Below are 20,048 nucleotides of genomic sequence, written 5' to 3'. Positions count from 1 at the left end.
CATCAAAAACGTGGTGGCTGTGACTGAAGTTGGGGAAAGGCAGAGAAGGTGGTGAGGGGAGGAGGGGTATCTAACCTGTGACTTGGACAGTGTTTTCCACTTGCTATGACTCTACCAAGTTTCTAAAAAGCCCAAAAACTCTACTTCCAGGCAGCTTCCAACCTGAGGCTACTGGACAAACCCCCGGAGGGGTTTTAGCCCCACCTTAGGGCTCCAAGAAGAGTCTCATTTGTGAGCAAAACCACTTTATTCTGAAAAATAGTTTTAACACAAAAATATGAACTCGCCATCCAGGGAGCTTTGAGGCCTAAGCTTCCCATCGCCTCAGTGTCCGATGCATGAGGAAGGTGTCCTCTGAAGGCCGGGGCCGGAGTTGAAGCCGGAGAGGGGGCAGACCATCCAGGGTCAAGTGTGGAGATTCATAAAATAGTGTTTCTGGGTCACACAAGATGGTCATGTCCGGCCCTGGCCCAGATGGCTCCTGTTGGAGTTGGGGCCCAAAGCCACGTTACACTCTGGGAAGAAGAATCCACGACGGGGGAGGGGAGGGGTATAGGGAGGAAGCCCCACGCCCTGGTCCCTTCACCTTTGGGGGCGGGGTTCGGGCCTGCGGCGGCAGGAGAGCCAATTTCTCCCTCAGTGCAGCGTTCAGAACCTGTTCCTCCGGTACCTGCAGGCTCACCAGGTCCCGGAAGAGCCGCTTGGAGCGCGGTACGTTCAGCCCTGAGACAACAAGGGGGGCGGAGGTGAGCGGGGTCCCTCACCCCCACTCCCGCCCTCCGCCTACCGCCTGCCCCCCCTCACCCTCGGACACGCTCTCCTCCAAGCCGCAGCGGATCTGGAACGACTTTCTCAGCTGTTCCTCCACGGCCTTCGCGGCATCAAACTGGCTCCCAGCTGCGGCCCGCGCGGCCTGCAGCTCGAGGCTCAAGGCCAGACTGCTCTGCAGCACGGGCACCTCCAGCTCCCGCGGCGCCGCGGGCTTGTCGCTCGGTGCAGCGCCTGGCAGCAGCGGCTCGGACCGTACTGGGGAAGGCGGCGCCAGGCGGAAACGGACCTGGGAGCAGAAAGCAGGGCTGTGAAGAGGTGGGCGCGGGGTCGTCAACAGGATGGGTGCCAGGCCTTCCCCCGCTCACCTGCCGCCCCTTCCGAGTCCCTCCCCGCCTCTCCGCCCTCCCCTTCCGTCGTCCGGGGCTGCAGTTTCGTGGCTCGGGGCTCTCGGGCCGAGGGCTCAGGCTCAGGTCCAGGCCGGGCTCAGGCACTGGGGCTCGGGGTTCCTGGGCTCGGGGTTCTGGGGGTGGCCCCGGGACCGCCACGGCCTCCTCCCCTTCCACCGACTCCAGCTCTGACCCCCCAGAGCTAATCATCTTTAGAGTTGCTGAGGGGGTGCAGGGTCGCAGGCAAGCTAAGTTAGGGCCACCAGGCACCGTGTTGCCACCCCCTCTCTCCCGCCCTCCCAAGCACCGCTGCCAGGGCGGAGACAACACCCCTCCGCCCCACCCTATTGGTGCTCTTACCCATCATTTCCTTTGCTCCGCCCCCAGCTTCCCGGCGGGCTTCCGCCTGCACAACCTTGGCACCGCCCCTAGGCCGAGGTATTTTAGAGCTGAAGCCCGTTGAAGCCCTACGGGTCCTCATCAGGGCCAATTCCTTTGAAAGCTTCTATGTAGTGTACCTGCCCGGCGGAATCTTCGCCCGGCTTGTGCTGGGGTGCCGAGTGGGTCAGTCTTCCCTCTTGGGACGCCAAATGGGGCAGCTTTAACTTAACAGTCCAATGTTTCCGCATCTAGACCTCCCCCCTCGGGGCCTCCACGGCATTTCCGGGTGTTCAGTTGCCTCGGAACTCAGCCCAGAGCTTCCCTGAGTGGGGGCGGGGCTCGCAGACCCAGCCCTGGGCTCCCTCCTGGGACTCATGCACTCTTGCGGCCTTTTGTGACTTCTTTTTCCCTTCGAGAGTTCCCGAAAATATTAATCCGTATAAAAATAGATATGTATATTCTCGGTACAGTTTTTTTTTTTTTTTAATGTCACTATATTTATCCTGGGCCCCAACCTTCTCCAGGTAGCGGAAGACCCCTGGACTGCGGAACAGGAGACTGGAGCTTCCACCGGCTCCCTAGGTTAACTTGGGGCACGTCCCTCAGTTCTGTTGAGCCTCCATTTATTCTTATGCAACAGGTAGTGAGTTGGGTTCAGGAATCTTGAGGCTCCCCCAGAATGGACTGATGCTCAGTCAACAGGCATGTTTGTGTACCACTTTTCAATTTAAGAGTTTTCACACCCTTTATTTTATCGTTCTAGGAAATACTGTTGATGATCAAATAGAAGGAATAGCATAGCCTTCATTTTACAAAAAGGGTTTTAAAGGAAGATCTTGAGAACTGAACTCTGATCTTTTTTTTGCTCAAAATTCCTTCCTCCAAGGGGGCCTGATGAGTAATGCTCACAAATGGTAAAATCTCACTAGGCAAGGTTTTGTTAACCAAATATAGTGTGGTTTACTTCCCAACCTGATTCGGGTATAGCATTAGCAGCACCTAAGACATAGAAAGCCCCCCATCTTAAGCATCCTAGCAGATCCTTACCTTAACTTGAAAGATCCTCTTGTCTGGACCTCCCAGAGTGCTCACACCTTTATCTTAAATTAGGCATTTCCTTTCTGGTCTTTTAGATAAAGCTTAACTCTCTCAGCCAATTGTCAGCCAAGGAATCTTTAAACCCACCTATAGTCTGTAAACCACCCCCCTTTGAGATGTCCCACCTTTTTGGGCCAAACCAATGTATGCCTCCCACATGTTGATTTATGACTTTACCTGTAACCCCTGTCTCCCTGAAATGTATAAAACCAAACTGTAACCCAAGCACAGCGAGTCCACTTGCTCAAGGTTTCTTGGGAATGGCTCCGGGCCATGGTCCTCAAATTTGGCTCAGAATAAACCTCTTTCAATATTTCAGAGTTTGGATTTTTTCCATCCACAATCTTAATGGTGAAACATTAGGGGCTTTCCTGCTAAAGTCAAGAATAAGAAAATATGTCCATTATCTTTACTGTTCAATTATGAAAGGGAATAGGGAGGCACAAATGTATTTTTTTTTTTTTTTTTAAGAGAGAGGGTCTCACTCTGTCACGCCAGGCTGGAGTGCAGTGGCATGATCATAGCTTACTGCAGCCTCCAACTCAAGCATTCTCCTGCCTCAGCCTCTGGGGTAGCTGAGACTAGAGGCCCACTGCTTTTTTTTACTTTCGTGGAGAGGGGCTCTCCCTCTGTTGCCCAGGCTGGTCTGGAACTCCTGGCCTCAAGGAATCCTCTCACCTCCACCTCCCAAATGGCTGAGATTACAGGCTTAAGGCACTGCACTCAACCAAAGATGAATATTTTTTAAAAGTAGAAGTGTAGATTATTAAAAAATTTTCAATGGTGACATATGAGAAAGGACAGAATAGAATGAAGGGAAAAGTGGCTCTGAATATACTTCATTTTGTATATTTGACTTGGGAAATGTATATCTTTTACATGGTTACATGAAAAAAATTGGTTTTAAAAATCAATCTCTAAAAGTTGAAAGACAAATGAAACAAATGAACCTAAATGTGGATCTAGTTAGTGACATAACTACACAGAAGGTAACTTCCGAAGTGACTTTAAAACAGTAATTTGTGCATCTCTGAGATCTACCCTAAAGACAAAAATAACAGCCTTTTTAAAAAAAGAACTACCAAAAAATCTTATTTTGTTCTTAGTAGTCTGGCTGGGAATAGGTGAGAATGTGTAAGATAAAGCAGATATCCTCACTGATGTTGTCAGAACTGGAATTTTGGCATAAAAGATGTAGGAGATGCAGATGTAAAATCTATGATATTATGCAAAACCCCTATAGTCTTGAATTAGGATAAGAAGTATCTATATGAATTCATGGTATATTTTACCTCAAATTTAAAAGTATCTCTATCCTAATTCTGTCCACTGAAAAGCCCTTAGAAATAATGACACAGTGAGCACTCCTGGTCCCCAGAATGTGGGCTCTAAATTCCATGTCATGGGCATTTAAAAACCTGTAGACAAATGTTCATAGCAGCTTTATTCATAATAGTCAAAAGCTAGAAACAACCCAAATGACCTTCAACAGGTAAAGGGTTAAACTGTGGTAGATTCGTAGACTACTACTCACCATAGACTACTACTCAGCATTAAAAAGGGACAAACTTTTTTTTTTTTTTTTTGAGACAGAGTCTCACTCTGTTGCCCAGGATAGAGTGCCATGGCGTCAGCCTAGCTCACAGCAACCTCAAACTCCTGGGCTCAAGCGATCCTCCTGCCTCAGCCTCCCGAGTAGCTGAGACTACAGGCATGTGCCACCATGCCCTGCTAATTTTTATATGTATGTATTTTTAGTTGTCCAGCTAATTTCTTTGTAATTTTTTAGTAGAGACAGGGGTCTCGCTCTTGCTCAGGCTGGTCTCGAACTCCTGAGCTCAAACAATCCGCCCACCTCAGCCTCCCAGAGTGCTAGGATTACAGACGTGAGCCACCACGCCAGGCCAAAAAAGGGACAAACTGTTGATACATGCAACAACCGGTATGAATTGCCAGGTAATTATGCTGACCAAAAAAAACCAATCCCAAGAAGTTACAGGTTGTATGGTTCCATTCATATAACATTTTAGAAATGGCAAAAACTTAGAAGACAGAGTTAGTGCTTGCCAGATGTTAGAAATTAAGTGGAAGAGGTGGTGGGACAGTGGTGGGTGTGGTCATAAAAGGGTGACACTGAGGCTCCTTTGGTATTGGATCTGTTCATTTTCTTAACTGTAATGATGGATACATGAATTTACACAGGTGATAAAATCATGTAATTTTTAACACACACAAATGAGTACAAAATTGGGAAATGTTAATAAGATTAGTGGATTGCACAAATGTCAATATCCTGGTTGTGATAGTATAGTATAGTTTTGCAAAATGTTACCATTAAGAAAACTGGGGAAAGTATACAAGGGATCTCTCTGTATTATTTCTTACAACTGCATATGAATCTACAATTTTCTCAATAAAATTTTTAATTAAAAATAATGTTGGGCTAGGCACGGTGGCTAATTCCTGTAATCCTAGCACTTTGGGAGGCCAAGGCAGGAGGATGGCTTGAGGCCAGGAGTTTGAGGTTGCAGTGATCTGTGATGACACCACTGCACTCTATCTGGTACGACAGAGCAAGAACCTGTCTTTAAAAAAATAATAATAATGTTGGGGTTGGGAACGGTCCTTGAGGCTATATATTAATAGATGAAACAAGATTAGCCAAATGATGATTGTTGAATCTGGGTGATAAGTACATGGGGTTTTATCATATTTTCTCTACTTTTGTATATATTTGAACATTTCTATCACTAAAAGGTTTTTTGTTTGTTTGTTTTTTAAAACAGGAGGCTGAAGCAGCTTTGGCACACAGGAAATGTCGGAGCTAAAACTAGAAACTGTCCCCCCAGGCCTTGGCTATGCTAATGAATATATGGGCCCTACAGGAACCCTCAGCCTTAAAATCTAGTCACTATCTCATCTCAGGCCCCAACACAGGGGAAAAAACAAGCCCTTCTGTTTGCCCAGCTTATGTTGTGGGCCTCCAGGAAGTGGAAAGTTCACTGATGACTTTAAAGAAACAGTGTGAATGTGAGAACGGGTGGGTGGAGGTGAGGGAGATGAGGGGTCCCAGTCCTACCCACACTCTTCTAGGATTTTTGTGGCTGGACCTGACTGGGAGACTAGGAATTGCTTTTCCTCTAAAAAAAAACAAAACAAAACAAAAAAAAAAACCTCTCTCCAAGAAGGTACTGCTAAGTGATGAAGAACTTCTCTACCCCTAACTCATGGTGCCATGTCCTACAGCTGCACCCTCTTCTGCAAAGATGGGTTCCAATTACATGACCCACCATACCAAGCCCTGGCTGGGGCCATTAGAAGAGGGGAAAGAGGAGTCCAGGGGAGGAAGTGAGGAAAGGTTGGAGAACAATAGATTAAGAGAGAAATTGTAAATATGGTCCAGGTACTGCTCCCCACCCCCACAGCCCCACCTAAGTAAAAGAGAAGAGAAACAGAAAAGCTTCCCTGCCCCCAAGTGAGGGTGCCCTGCCCAAGCCCTCTTTGACAGTACCCCTGCACTCTCCCCGACCTCCGCCAGGCTGGGGAGATCCCACCTCTGTATCATCTCCTATCCAGGGGAGGTGAGGTAGGGAGAGGCAAGAGAGAACAATGAAGGAAGAGGAAGGAGGCACAGAGATCCCCAAGAAGAGGTCCACTTATGACTGAGTTTCCATCTTGATGGTCTAGACCTCACCAGGTAGATGGAGCTGTTCCCAGACCTGAATGCTGGGCCAGATGCTATGGGTGGGCTACATGGGACAGGAGACAGGGCAGGGTCCCAGATTCTTCAAGGGACCATGCCCTTGAGAAGGGGTGGGATGCTTCCAGTGCAGGGGTCCATGGTGTGGCTGGGACTGCTCCAGAGGGTAGATGGGAGGACCTGCCAGGGCAGAGGAAGAGCAACGGGTACACCTGGGGGAACCCCTCACCTCCTGTCTCGCACTCCCAAACTAGCTCCTGCCTGTGGGTACAGGCCAACCCAAAGACACTTCCACACTGTGTTCCTGTCACACAGGGAGTGCTGTCAAATGGGAGTGGCCAACCCCCAGACACAAACACATCCAAGCTCCCAGGCCTAGAGCACTCATTTATGCAGAAGCCACCAGCTTCACCCTGGGACACAAGTTCCAACAGATCTCTGCCTAGCACGGAGCCAATGCCTAGGACCTTGGAAAAATGGGTTGGGGAAGTGGCAGATAGTCTGTTACTTGATGAAGTTGGACTCAGGAGATGTTGGGGGGTCTTGGGGGCAGCAGGTGATTCCAGGGAAGCCTCTAGATCAGACAGGGAGATGTTAGTGTGAGAGTTTTCCACAGCTCAGGGGTGGCCGGTGGAAGAGAAGGAATAGAGTCTACTACGAGACCCAGAGCCCCTCAGACTCCTCTCTGCAGTGGCCCGAGGAGCCATCTGCCAGATGCCAACCTGACTGGAAAGGACAAGGAGGAACTGGGAGGAGAGCGAAGGAGGGAAGAAGAAGGAGAGGAGGAAGAAGGCTGCAACAGCTGGGAAGAGTGGGAACCAGAGAGAGAGAGAGAGAAATGTGGCGGGCAGGGGCGAGAGGTGCTTTAGGCAAAAAGGGCGGAAGGTACTCAGGGGCTGCACCATCATGAAAGGGCCCAGGAGTCTGGGACTTGGTCCACAGTAGTGACCTCAACTTGGGCAGCTGGGCAGAAACTTGAGGAGGGACTAGGGTTGGGGGTAAAGGGAGGGGGCTTGAGAGAGAACCAGCTCTGAGGTCCAACCTTGGTCCAGAGTCTTCGAAATGGCAGGGGAGGGCACTTGGGCCAGAGCCAGCTGTTGTCCCCTGCTGCTGCAGCTGTGGGAAGCTTCGGGTGGAACAATAGGACTCTTCTCCCCCCAAAACTACTGGGATTCCACAGACCTCCACCCTCCCTTGCCCAAAGCCTGCTCCAGCCTCCAAACCGTCCCTGTGCCTCAGGAGTGTCACGCCCCCACACTGCCCCAGCTCCCTCAGGCCATCCCCAGGCACAGACTGAGCCTTGTCCTATTAATAGAACCTAAGGACTCAAAGCAGAAGGGACCTTATTGCTTATGAGAACACTGAGACCCAGGGTTGCCGGCAGGTAGGTGAAAAGCCAGGGCCAGAGCCCAGGGCCACCCCTCCGTGTGTCCTCCTGGCCTTCTCTCCACACATCTCCTGCCACTTATGCAAAGAGGGGACCCTGTGCCCCAGAGCCCAGCACAGGGCCTGGCATGGAGAGGGAACATAAATGCTTGTCAAATAAGAGAAAAATACTCTTTTCAATTTTTAAACACTCTCCCTGATTCTGACAATTTGAGATTTGATTAATTAATGTGTTTTTGGTTTTTTTTTTAAGAAACAGGGTCTGGCTGTGTTACCCAGGCTGGAGTACAGTGGCCTAATCATAGCTCACTGCAACCTTGAACTCCTGGCCTCAAGAGATTCTCCCACTACAGTCTCTCAAGTAGCTGGGACTACAGGTGCGTGCCACCACATCCAGCCTGGTTTTTGTTGTTGTTGTTTTTTTTTTTTTTTTTTTTGTGGAGATGGAGGTGCCCAAGTTGGTCTCAAACTCCTGGCCTCAAGCAGTCCTCCTGCCTCAGCCTGGGATTACAGACACGAGCCACTGCCCGCAGCCTGTGATTTTTTTTTTAATGCCCAAAAATTCTTTGACACTGCTTGCATTAGGAAAGGGGATCCGTATATGTCCCCTCCTCTTGAATCTGAGCAGACTCGTGACTCACTTGTAGCTATTCGAATATGGCAGAAGTGACTTCTAAACTGGGTAGTAAAATGCAGCTTTCACATTGTTGGGTGGAGCCCTAAGCTTGAAACTCTGAGATGCCCTAGAAGAAGTCTAACCAGAGGCTACCATGTTGTAAGGAAGCCAAGCCGCCTGAAGAGGCTGCATGTGGGCTGGCAGTCCTAGTTCTCAGGTGCCACCAGACTTTGGCATGAATGAGCCTTCAGATGATTGCAGCTCCCAGCCACATAGTCATCCCGGCTGAAGTTCCAGACATCATGGAGCAGATATAAGCCTTCCCCACCGTGCCCTTGCTAATCTTCTGACTTACAGAATCTGAGAACATAACAAAACAGTTGTTTTGCACCACTACGTTTGGGGTGCCTTGTTATGCAGCAATAATAGTTGAAACAATGAATAAACTACACGTCTTACTTGTGTCAAGAACTTGTACCTGTAACAGAAGTATCAAGCCCAACTCCAAGCCTCTCTTTGGGATACTGGATTCGTACCCATGCCCAGACGTCAGCATCCATCTCCTTGCTATTATTTTTGGGGCCAGAGTCTAGATGGGGGGGGCAAGATAGGGAACTAATCACCAATATCTAATGGCTGGCTGCCTTCCTGGGGAGGCTGGGTGTCCATTATCTGCCCATCCTGCCTCTCTGCCACAGATATGACTATCAGAAGGCTGTTCCTTGGGAAGGGACCACGAGAAGTTTCTCAGAAAGGAAACCTACAGGCAACAGGATGAAGCCTCATGGGGCCACAGCCCCCAATGTGACAAGGCTCTTATTTAGAACTCACCAAGTATCCTATGAAGAAGGTTTTGTCATCTACTTATTTTACAGATGAAGAAACTGAGGCTCAGCGAGATTAACTGACCCTCCTGCCCAAGGTCACACTGTGAGGAAGTGCACACAGGATATCTGATCAGGCTGTAAACTCCTAAGCCTAACTCGCTCTGCTCAACTCCCTCTCCAAGAAGGTTCAGGAAGCCCTATGCCTCCATCCCACATCCCCCAAGAGTATCCACACCATGACTCTCAAAGCCTTTCTACCACTGGGGACCCTCTGGGGTCAGCCTGTTTGGTAACAGCAGCCCCAGGAGCTCAAGGGGAAGGAAATGCCCCCTGAGGGGGAGAGATGAGGTTGTGGGAAGTGATGAAGGGGGGTACTGGGGAGCCAGCACCTCGTTGGTCTGTGGTCTGGGCTCTGAGGCAAGTCTGCAGTAGTGACAGCCACCCCAGCCACATGGGACGTCATTCTTCTGAAATGGAAGGAAGGAAACCCTCAGTGATTTCAGTGCTTTCATGTGGATTATCTTCTAGATCTCTGAAAGAGCCCCAGAGCATAAATCCTATTTCCTATACCTACTTGCTGTGTGACTTTGAGCAAATTACTTGGCCTCTTTGCACCTCAGTCTGCTCATCTGAAAGATGGGAATGATAATACCCACCTCAGAGGGATATATTTCAAGCAGCTAGCACAATGCCTCACATACGGTAGGTTCTGAAAGATGTTAAATCTTCGTAATCCTGCCAGCAATCCTGTGAGGTGGGTGGCACATTCACATTTAAGTTATAGAAGGAGAGACAACATGCTGGAAACCTAGGGCAAGGTCAGTTATTGCATCTGGCTCAAACTTTATCACTGAGCTGCCTGGCAGCCAGGGCAGAAGATGAAACTTGCCGGCTACTTAATTTACATAACAAAATGAGGCATCCTGGCTCCTTGGGGAGCCCCCCAGGCTGGCCCTCCCCACCTGCCCTCTCTCCTGCTCCAGCTCCCAGCTCCTGGGGTGGCTGGCTTGTGGGAAGCAGGGTTGGAGGCACCCAAGGGTGGGGGAGGGCAGTGGCAATAGCAGATCTGGTGATGATGTTTTTCACATGTGAGTGGACTCCAGGGAACCCGAGCTTGGAATTGGGGAGGGCCAAGGCACTTGCTTCCCAGCCTCCCCCGCGCCCTGCTCCTGCCTCCCAGTGCAGTGGGCTGACCTGGGCTGCAATCCCAGCGCCAGTGCCTATTGACCATGTGACCTGGTCACGTGATCCAGGGAAAGGGATCATTCCCTTTCCTCGAAGAGCCCTCCCTTCCTCATCCAAACCCTGGGGAGAAGAATTGCTTCATGTGGTTGCCAGATGAGTCCCTCAGAAATCCAAGTCCTTGTTTTTCAGGAGCCGATGGAGATCATGGCAAGGGTGCTGTTACCTTTGTCCTTCCTCTCTGCCCACCTTTCCTCCCTGGACATCCTCTGGGACATCCTGTCCAGTTCCCGTTTTCCTTGTTTCTGCAGCAGATGAGTCAGGGATGCTAGAAGACAAAAGGCCCCCAGTCTCTCTGATGGGGGGCTTTGAGGCAGGGGACTCAGTCCTTCCCACCTCCAGTCCCTGCTGCCTGGCCCTGCACTCGCCCCCTCCAGCCCCAGCCCTGCTCAGTGGAAAAGGCAGATAAGACAAAAAATGTGGCCCCAGTTCTCAGGAAGCTCAGAGTCCCAGGGGGCAGAAGACATGCCTGTCACCTGCTCCCTGACACCTGCTCTTTGCCAGGGCCTGTGAGTGGAGTGGGTGGCTCTGAGAGGGGCCAGCCTCAGCCCTCCTGGACCTCAGCATCAAGGCCAGATCAGGGCCCATGTAATAGATGAAGCAAAATCCGGTGCAGCCAGTATAGGCTACACGCTGGGCCCAGCTCAGAGAGGGGCGGGTCAGCTCAGCCTGGAGGTTGGGTAGGCTTCCTGGAGGAAGCCCTTGAAGGACGTAGGAGATTGAACAGGAGCTCACTGTTCTCCTCTCCGGCAGTCCGAGGCCGCCCTCCCCTTCCTATCTGCGACCCAGGCCAGTTCGGGTCTGAGCAGGGTGGTTCTGCTCAGCGTCACCTGCCAGGTGAGTGCTGCCCACTCTGCCCTGCAGACCCTCCTGCCTTCCTCTGCTAACCCCACCGATGGGGGCCCCACCGTGCCCTAGACTCACCTCTGCTTCCTGCCACATCCTTACTGATCCCCAAATCAGAATTCCGGAGGCCTAGGATCTAGTTGGTGGCAATTCATTATAGCAACCACAGGAAACTAACACAGCTGGGGGGAGGTCTGGGCTGCACCCTGTGCCTCCCGGGTCTCCCCTACACCTTCACCTTGGCAGTATCCCCATCTCTGGGGACTCGTGGATTGGGTCCTGAAGTGCCATCTCCCCCTGAGAGGGCCTCTCCAGGCTCCAGAGAGTTGCCAAGGGAAACGGGGGCAGAGGCAGGAGGAGAAAGGGTGGGCGTGTGAGACAGGTGGAGCGTTCGAGGCCCGGGGGAGCGAAACTGGCAGGGGATTGTAGAGGCTTGACTGGGCGGGGTTCATTTGTGCCAGGAGTGGGGTGGGGGAGCTGTGTCAGCACGGGAGGTCCTGTCGTGCAGAGCAGTTGGTGGGAGGGTATATGTCCAGCCATGCCCATCCAGTGGCCTCAGACACTGTAAGATCCAGGGGGCGACCACATAGCTGGTCACCAGTCATGATCTGCAAGTGTCGGGTTGCCACGGCAATGAGAAAGCTTGCTGTAGAAGCTGAGGCCTTAGACACTGAGTTTCAGGAGACAGAAGCCCCAGAATCAGGGCCCAGCCCCCTCCCGCCAAGTTCCTCCCACATAGCACACCCTGTCAATCCTGCAACCTGAGAAAGCCCCTAAACACCCAGTGCCTTTCTACTGGCATCCCGGGCCGGCCGGGCGAGGGAAGGCCAGGGCTGGGGTGGGGGGAGAAGCTTGTTTTCCTGGAAACACAGGGTGAGCGAGGGGTTGAGGCTGGGCTGGTCCTGGGCTGCGAGGATAGAGTGGTGGCAGTGAGACATGAGTACAGCAGGAAGTGAGTTGGCGGGGAAGAGGCCTTCCACACCCGCGTGTCTGTGGCCACAGGAGTGGATGACTGATGACACGATGCTGCCTTCAGACGGGGTGGGGGGAGGGGGCTGACGTCACAGGGGTGAGCAGGTGTCCAGGTTGTGCACAAGCTCCCTTCCTTTTGTACCCCCTCCCCCTCTTCCTCAGTGACCTTAGGGTAAAGTCCACATTCCTCCCTCAGGGGTGCTCAAGCCCCCACCCCTCTCTCCAGCTTTACACCCCTCCCCGACCCAAGGGGAGCCCTCAGTCCCCCAGCCTGGAGCCTGTAGTGCCCCAAGGTGCCTTCCATGACCTTCCCCTAATGCAGCCTTTGGTGCAGCCCCCACCCCAACCAAACTCATCTCTCGGGTTAAAATACAGATTCCCAGGCCCCACCTCAGTCTCTGGCTTTGAGGCCAGGAATCTGTATTTTGTACAAGCTCCTGGGAGATTTTGATGTGTCGAGGGCGTCAAAATCCTGACTGTGCACATTCCCCTGCAGTGTGGCAGTGGTTCTGATTCTGTAGGTCTGGGGCGCAGAGCCTGGGAGTTTGCATTTCCACCAGTCTCGGGGGAGCTGGTGCTGCTGGTCTGGAACCAGCCTCTGAGAACCACCTGAGCAATACATTTAGGAGAAGGCCTGTTCTCCTGTGTCCCTCTCACTGGGTACCAGGCCCTGTTCAGGGCACTCCACATTCACACAACACCATGAAACAAATGCTTATGCTATTTTCCCCCTAAGGAAAGTGAGATTCAGACAGGTTAACTCACTTGCTCAAGGTCACACAACCAGGAAAGGCAAAATCTGAACCCAGGTCTTTCTGAGCCCAAAGGCTGGGCTGCTTCCACCTCCTGTGACTGCTGGTTATCACCTCCCAGGGGCTTGTCTTGTTTCTAGAAGTCAACAACATATTCCCTGAAGCCTGATGAGAAACAGGATTGGGTTTTGAACCCCCGTCCAACACTTTTCCGGGTTCAGGTGACTTTGCTGAGTGACAGGTTCTCTGCCCAGAGAGCTCATGAAGAAAGGCAAGAGAAGCCAATTCTTCATGTGGTCCTGATCCCTTGTTCCTTTGCTCCCACTCAGCCCCTCAGGGAGCACATTGGGAATGGAAGGTCCCCTGCCTCCTCTCCGGCTTGCTCTGGAAAGTTTCTGGGACAGAGAACCAGAGACCAGGAGACGGGGAGGACACTCAGGCACCGTTGGCAGAGCTGGATGGAGGCAGGTCCAAGGGGCCCTGAGGGGAGAAGGGGAAGGCAGTGCTGCCAGGGGTTCCCTGCAGACAGGTGCTGGGGTGGAAGCCTGTCCTTGGGGGCAGGGACACACAGGTCAGGCCACAGCTGGTGGGGAGTTGAACAGCAAATCCCAATAGGGCCCTCAGGTGAAGGATGGCGCAGTGAGGAAAATAACAAAACTACCAAGATGGGAGGGTGGAGGGGTGGGGAGGTAAGCCCAGGGACCTCTGACCAACTGCTGCTGACCTTGGACCTGGGCCTCCCTGGTCATCCCCTAGTCTCCACCTCTGTGGTACGGGCTGGGGGGCGGGCCGCCAGCTCTTCTGGACGGTGCTTATTCTCCTCTGCCTTTTCCTGGCAGACCCCAGCTTTGCCCATCTCTCGGGTGTTGAAGGTCCTCCTGGGGAGAGGAGCACAGCCCCAAAGGCAATGAACGTGAACTCACTGGGTGAGGAGGGCAGGACCAAACAATAAACACCCACTGAGTCACCCTTCTCCATCCTATGCTGAGGTGAGCCCTGTGCTACAGTGGTGAACAAAGCCCAGGGTGTGGGGGTGGGAGGTGAGGACCCAAGGGAGGACTCTCTGAGGTAGGTAGAGAGCAGATCTGAAGGAGGGACGACAGCAAGCCAGGGGAAGAATGTGGGGCAACAACTTTCAAAACAGAAGCAGAAGACTCAGCACTTGCAAAGGCCCAGGGGAAGAAGAAATGAAGTGAAACTAGCCAAGCACAGTGGAAGTGACAGTGGAAGGGATGAGGGATGAGGCCAGGCAGAGAGGCGGGACCACAGCCAAGAGCTAAGGTGCAGAGTTTGGATTTCTTCCTAAATGCTACAGGATGCTCAGAAAAGATCTTCAACAGGGAGATGACATGCTCCAAGTCACACTAAAAGGATTTCTCTAACCTCTTAACAAATTTTAAAATATATCTGCCTTGTAATAAAAATAATGATAACATCAAATAAAATTGCTTTGAAAAGAAGGATGAAGTGGGAGGAACCACTCTACCCAACGTTGAGGCTCACTACAGTATTCACGTCAGTGTGGTGTTCGGAAAGGGGCAGAAGCACAGATCAATGGAACAAACTAGAGACCCCAGAAATAGACCCACACAGATATACCCAACTTATTTTTAACAAAAGTGCAAATGCAATCCAATGGAGGAAGGATAGTGTTTTCAACAAGTCGGGCTGGAGCAATTAGATATCCAAAAGAACCACCCTAAACCTCACACCATATACAAAAATTAACTCAAAATGGATCACAGACTTAAGTGTAAAATATAAAACTACAAAACTTAGACAACATAGAAGAAAATCTTCAGGGCCTAGGGCTAGCAGAAGAGTTCTTAGACTTGGCATTAAAGGCACAATCTTTAACAGAAAAAAATTGCTAAATTAAGCCTGATCAAAATTAAACATTTTTGTTCAGTGAAAGACTCTGCTAAGAGGATGAAAAGACAACTCCAGACTGGGAGAATATATTTGCCAACTACATTTTCGGCAAAGTACTTATATATATCTAGAATACATTTTTATAAGTCTAAAATCTCAAAGGTTTTTTTAAAAAAAATCCCAAACAATCCAATTAGAAAATGGGCAAAATACATGAACAGATATTTCACTAAAGAGGATACAGAGATGGCAATTGTTTGAACAAACATGAAAAGACGTTCAATAGCATTAGCCTGAGGGAAATGCAAATTAAAATCAGAATGAGATTAAAATAAGAAAAAGCAGTAACATCAAATGTTGGTGAAGATGCAGAGTAACTGGACAAGTCCACTATTAAGTCCTATTGCTGGTGGCAATATAAAATGGTACGGCCATCTGGAAAAGAGTATGGTAGTTTCATACAAAACAAAACATGCACTTACCATGTGATCTGGCAATTGCACTCTTGTCCATGAAATGAAAATTTATGTTCATACAAAACTCTGTGTATGAATATTCATAGAAGCTTCATTTTTAAGAGCCAAAAAACTGGAAAAAACTCAAATGTCCTTTAACAAGTGAATAGTTAAACAAACTGGTACATCCATACTATGGAATGTTACTTATCAATAAAAAGGAACAGATTATTGACTCATGTAACAACTTAAATGAATCTCAGGGAAATTATGTTGTAGCCTGGGTGACAGAGTGAGACTCTGACTCTAAATAAATAAATAAAATGAGAGCAAAACCAAACACATACACAGCACACCATGTAGCAGGCACTGTTCTAAGTGTTTTCTGTGCATTAAGTCACTACATTCTCACGACAATCCTATATCATCTCCATTTTACAGGTGAGGCAACTGAGGCACAGAGAAGTTACATAATATGCCCAAGGCCATGGACATATAGCTAGTAAGTGGTAGAACCAAAACCTGGCAGCCTAGCTCCTGAATGCAAGCTCTTAGACTCTATTTAACTCTTAAACTCTATGGGTCTGTAGAAAAGACCACAACAGTAGAAAAATAGGCAGAGCATTTAAATGGTGAAGGAAAAACAATGGCTCTTAAAAGGAGAGAAAAAGAGAAGTGTGGCACAGGCTTCCCTGTCCCTCTGCCCCGAGAGCCCAGCCTTCTTACAGCCTCATCTGGCCCAGGCTGGGCAAACTCAGCTGCTGCCACACCCCAGCGGGGCCAGTGCACCACAGACTGCTCCTTCAACACAAAAGCCAGAGCCGCGCCTTCCAAAACCTGCCCCTCACCCCCGACCCCGCCCTGCAGCCTCGCGCCCCAGGAAGCACTGGGGGAAAGGGAAGCCGGCAGCAGGCCGTGCCTCAGCTTTCGCAGGGAGACAGTACGCCAGGTGGAGTGGGCAGACAGGTGTGGGGCACGTGGGCTCAGCTTTTGAAACAAAGAGGACTGAGAAGGGAAGAAGAGGTCCCCTCTTTTAGCCCACCTCCCCTTGGAGAACGCACAGGCTGTCTGCCCCATACCAGCTTGAGGCAAGGAGAAGACAGGCAGCTCCAGCAGCCATGACCCAGGCGACAGAGGACTCAGCATGAGGCCACCAGAAATGCCTGCTCCCAGGCATGCAGGCCCTTTGGAAAAGATCCAGCCCTCTGGCTGTCCCCCCACCTCATTCCCTTACACCCCCAAGGCCTGGTGGACGGTGGGCATATCTTGGGGAGTGGAGAGTGTAGACAGAGGAAGCTATCCCAGCTACCTGCGGTCCCCACAACAGTCCTCCAGACTAACACCTCATTTGATGGGTGACTTCTCTCTCCGATGCCTACGGAGTAGAGAATGCCAGCCCTGCAATCCCATCATCTTTTCCTCTAATTAATCTCAGTCCTACCGCTGAGAGGAAAATGGGAGCAAGTTAAAATGTAGCTACAGACACCCACAAGTACATACAGGCACATGCATCTTTGTACAACCGGCCACTCACACCCTGCATGTGTGCCTGAGAGCAACTCCGAGGCCAAGACCTTCGTGCCTGTGCTCAGCTGTATTGTGCCTTAAACGCCACACCCCCTGCGACAACAACGAACTGAGCCTCCTGCCTGAGCCCAGCCCAAAGTGGGGTTTAGTCGGGGCTGCCCCTCCTTCCCCAGGGCTCAAATATTAAACTGCATGAGGCTGAAGGAGAGGAAGGGACATGGGTAGAAAGATCAGCGTCCAGAGCTGGGACTTTGCTTCTGGGCGGGGGAAGAGGAAATGTTCAAAGGCTCGAACAGAAAATGTTTTACTGGGGTCAACTCTCCCATGGCAGCTCAAGAAACAACTCGCTTTGCACTGTTAGGAACAGGGGACTTGGAGGGACCACGTGGAACACAGGACCCAAAGCAGAGCTCCTGGAAGCTGGCAGGGGGCAGAACAATCCCTTGTTTTATTTGAGGAGCCTGAGGCCCAGTGGAGGAAAGTGACTCTCCAAAGTCACACAGAAAGGTTTCTCCGCTCTCTTCCTCCTACTTCCTGAACATGGCATTCTTTATCACTTCCAAAATGGTGTTCCCTCCACAAGACAGCTGGTTGGAGTGTGCTTCCTGTACACTAGGTGAAGGTTTACTTTCCCATTCATTCAGCAATGTTTTAGCCTTGGGATAGTGACTATGAACCTCAAATCATAACCATTACCATAATAAAGCATCTAACACTTACTGAGCTCTTACGTCGTGTCTCCTCTGATCCTTATGACAACCCTATCATTCCAGTACAACCACCATCCCCATTCTCCAGATGAGGAAACTGAGGCTCAGAGAGGTGAACTAATTTACCCAAGGTTACACATCCAGGAAGTGTCCGTTTAAACCACTTCCCATGCTCTTTACCACTGGGTTTCACTGCTGCCTCCCAAGCATATTGGTAAACAAATCAGTTTGACAATTTCAGATACAGCTAAGTACTATGAAAAAATAAAGCTTGGTGAGAGGTAGAGGATGATCTTGAGCGTAGCTCTCCTTTGAGCTCTAGGTCGGTGGACAGGAAGAGTCCATGTCAAGAGGTAACAACATTTGCACAGAATCCAGATGGGCAAGGAGCCTGCTATGCCAAGATGTAAAAGAAAGGCATTTTTAGACAAAGAGAAAAGTTTGGATTTTTTTTCCCCCCCAGATAATAGAAAGCCACTGTGGAGTTTAAGCAGGGAAGTGACCTGTTTTGCCATGTGGTCGATGGATTGTAGGGGGTCCAGGGAAGAAGCAGGAGAAAGGATTTGAAATTTTCAAGGAATTTGATGATGACAGGGAAGGAGGGGGAGATGGGGCAGGACCCGGAATAGTGCAAGGCAATTTGGGACCGGCACTCTCATTTTGTTCCCACAGCCCTAAAGCATCCCTCTCCAATAGGATGGATGGCCTTTGAAAATAAAAAAGGACCCCTAGCTGGGTGTTGGTGGTTCATACCCATAATCCCAGCAGTTTGAGAAGCCAAGGCAGGGGAGGGGGATTGCTTGAGGCCAGGGATTCAAGACCCCTGGGCAACAAAGCAAGACTCCCGTCTCTACCAAAAATAAAAAAAATTAGCCAGGCGTCGTGGCACACTTATAGTCCTAGCTACTGGGGAGACTGAGGTGGGAGGATTGCTTGTGCCCAGGAGTTCGAGGCTGCAGTGAGCTATGATCACACCACTGCACTCCTCTCCTGCCTGGGTGACAGAGTGAGACCCTATTTCAAAAAAAAAAAAAAAAAAAAAAAGAAGGACCCCAGATCCCAAATGGGCCCACCCATAGCCCTACCACTCTGGCCTCAAGGCAAGCAACCTTGGGGGAGGGGGCAGTACCTGGAGTGGGGGGTGGATCAAGACTGTCATCAAGAGGCAGCTTCTCTTCTGCCCCAGGGGTCACTCTGTCCCCTACTGTTCTCTTCCAGGACAGGGCGGGATGAGTAAGAATCCCCCCACCTCTGTCCCTAAATCTCTACCCCAGGAGACTCTACATGCTCTCCTCCCAGTTGGGAGGTCCCACCACAGTCCTTCTCCAGGGCTCTGGGCTAGATCACTTAGGATGGGTGAGGAAGGACGCTGACTAGGTGGCCGGAGAGGCAAGGTCTGTGTACTGTTCTCTCCCACCCTGCCCCTTTCTCTCCCACAAGCCTCCCTGCCCCTACTCAGCCAAGCCCAGACAGGGCTCATGTGCGGGGAAGGAGAGAGCGGCGGGATGTGCCAGCAGCTCCCTTGGCTGCTGGCTGAACTCACCTTCCTTTTCCCTCTCCCACTCCTAAGACACCGAAGGAGCCAAGGAAAAATGGGAGCAGTATTTCTTTCCACAAGCCCACAGGCTCAAGCCCAGATTGCTCCTAGGCCTGTAGCTACTTGCAAGGCTATTTTACCAGTGACCCGCAGGGGCCTGGCTTAGACCTACTCCACATTATGTCCTCTCCCAACAACCCCAGGTCCCCAGGGAGGAGGAGCCCATCTCTAAGGACTTGCAGGAGCTGATCCTGGATCTTAGACAGTGAGATCCTAACACCCGGAGGGCCATTAAACCTCAGGGCTTCCTGGGACACAGATCCTGCCCCAACACTGTTCAGCCCCAGATTGGTTCCTGGCACATAATGGACTCATAACAAATAACTGGCGATTGAAAGCTCCAAACCTGAGCCGGTCGCGGTGGCGCACACCTGTATCCCAGCACTTTGGGAGGCCGAGACAGGAGGATCTCTTGAGCCCAGGAGTTGGAGGCTGCAGTGAGCTATAATGGCATCACTGCATTCATTCCAGCCTGGGCAACAGAGTGTGACCCTGTCTCTTAAAAAAAAGAAAAGAAATAAAAGCTCCAGACAGGAGCCACTGTATATCACTTTGTTTTGAGGCCCTGCCTGAAAACCTGAAAACAGGCTTTGACTTTCAGCTACTCTCGGGACTGATTCCCAGCTAAGCCGCTTCGCTCATGTGCGGAACACCTGCTCTGTAACATGTCCTGCGTGAACTAGCTGGAAGAGGAAAGCTGCATGACGTTAAACATGACCTTTGGTCCCCCCAGTTTTCTCCTCTGAAAAATGGAAGCGATAATTCTTCAGAAAGCTGTTGTGAGAATTATCTAGAACAAGACTTATAAAAGTAGCCACAGTCGGTGCTTAACCACGGTGGCTGTAAGTATTGAGGTGTGGTGGACAGCTCACAGGCTCAGGGTAGCAAAGCTGCAGGGGGGACTCCAGGA

At 50.7% G+C, this 20,048-nt stretch overlaps 1 protein-coding gene across 2 annotated transcripts; it reads right to left on the bottom strand.

The window, feature by feature from the left end:
- Positions 1–248: 248 nt before the first annotated feature.
- On the bottom strand, positions 249–1,440 carry PPP1R35 (protein phosphatase 1 regulatory subunit 35). 2 transcript variants are annotated; one of them, XM_069486006.1, is made up of 4 exons: positions 1,137–1,440; positions 805–1,057; positions 587–723; positions 249–481 (listed from the first exon to the last, which is right to left on the bottom strand). In XM_069486006.1, exons 1-4 carry the CDS (start codon positions 1,365–1,367, stop codon positions 308–310), a joined length of 795 nt encoding a protein of 264 aa, XP_069342107.1. In that variant the 5' UTR covers positions 1,368–1,440; the 3' UTR covers positions 249–307. The 2 variants fall into 2 exon arrangements, with proteins under 2 accessions (XP_069342107.1, XP_069342108.1); XM_069486007.1 differs by lacking the exon at positions 587–723 and having other exon boundaries at positions 375–481.
- Positions 1,441–20,048: the final 18,608 nt, after the last annotated feature.

This window comes from Eulemur rufifrons, chromosome 14 (genome assembly GCF_041146395.1).
Source record: "Eulemur rufifrons isolate Redbay chromosome 14, OSU_ERuf_1, whole genome shotgun sequence".
Taxonomy (NCBI): Eukaryota; Metazoa; Chordata; class Mammalia; order Primates; family Lemuridae; genus Eulemur; species Eulemur rufifrons.
Note: the sequence above shows the minus strand (reverse complement) of the source record. Positions and strands in the feature narration are given on the sequence as shown.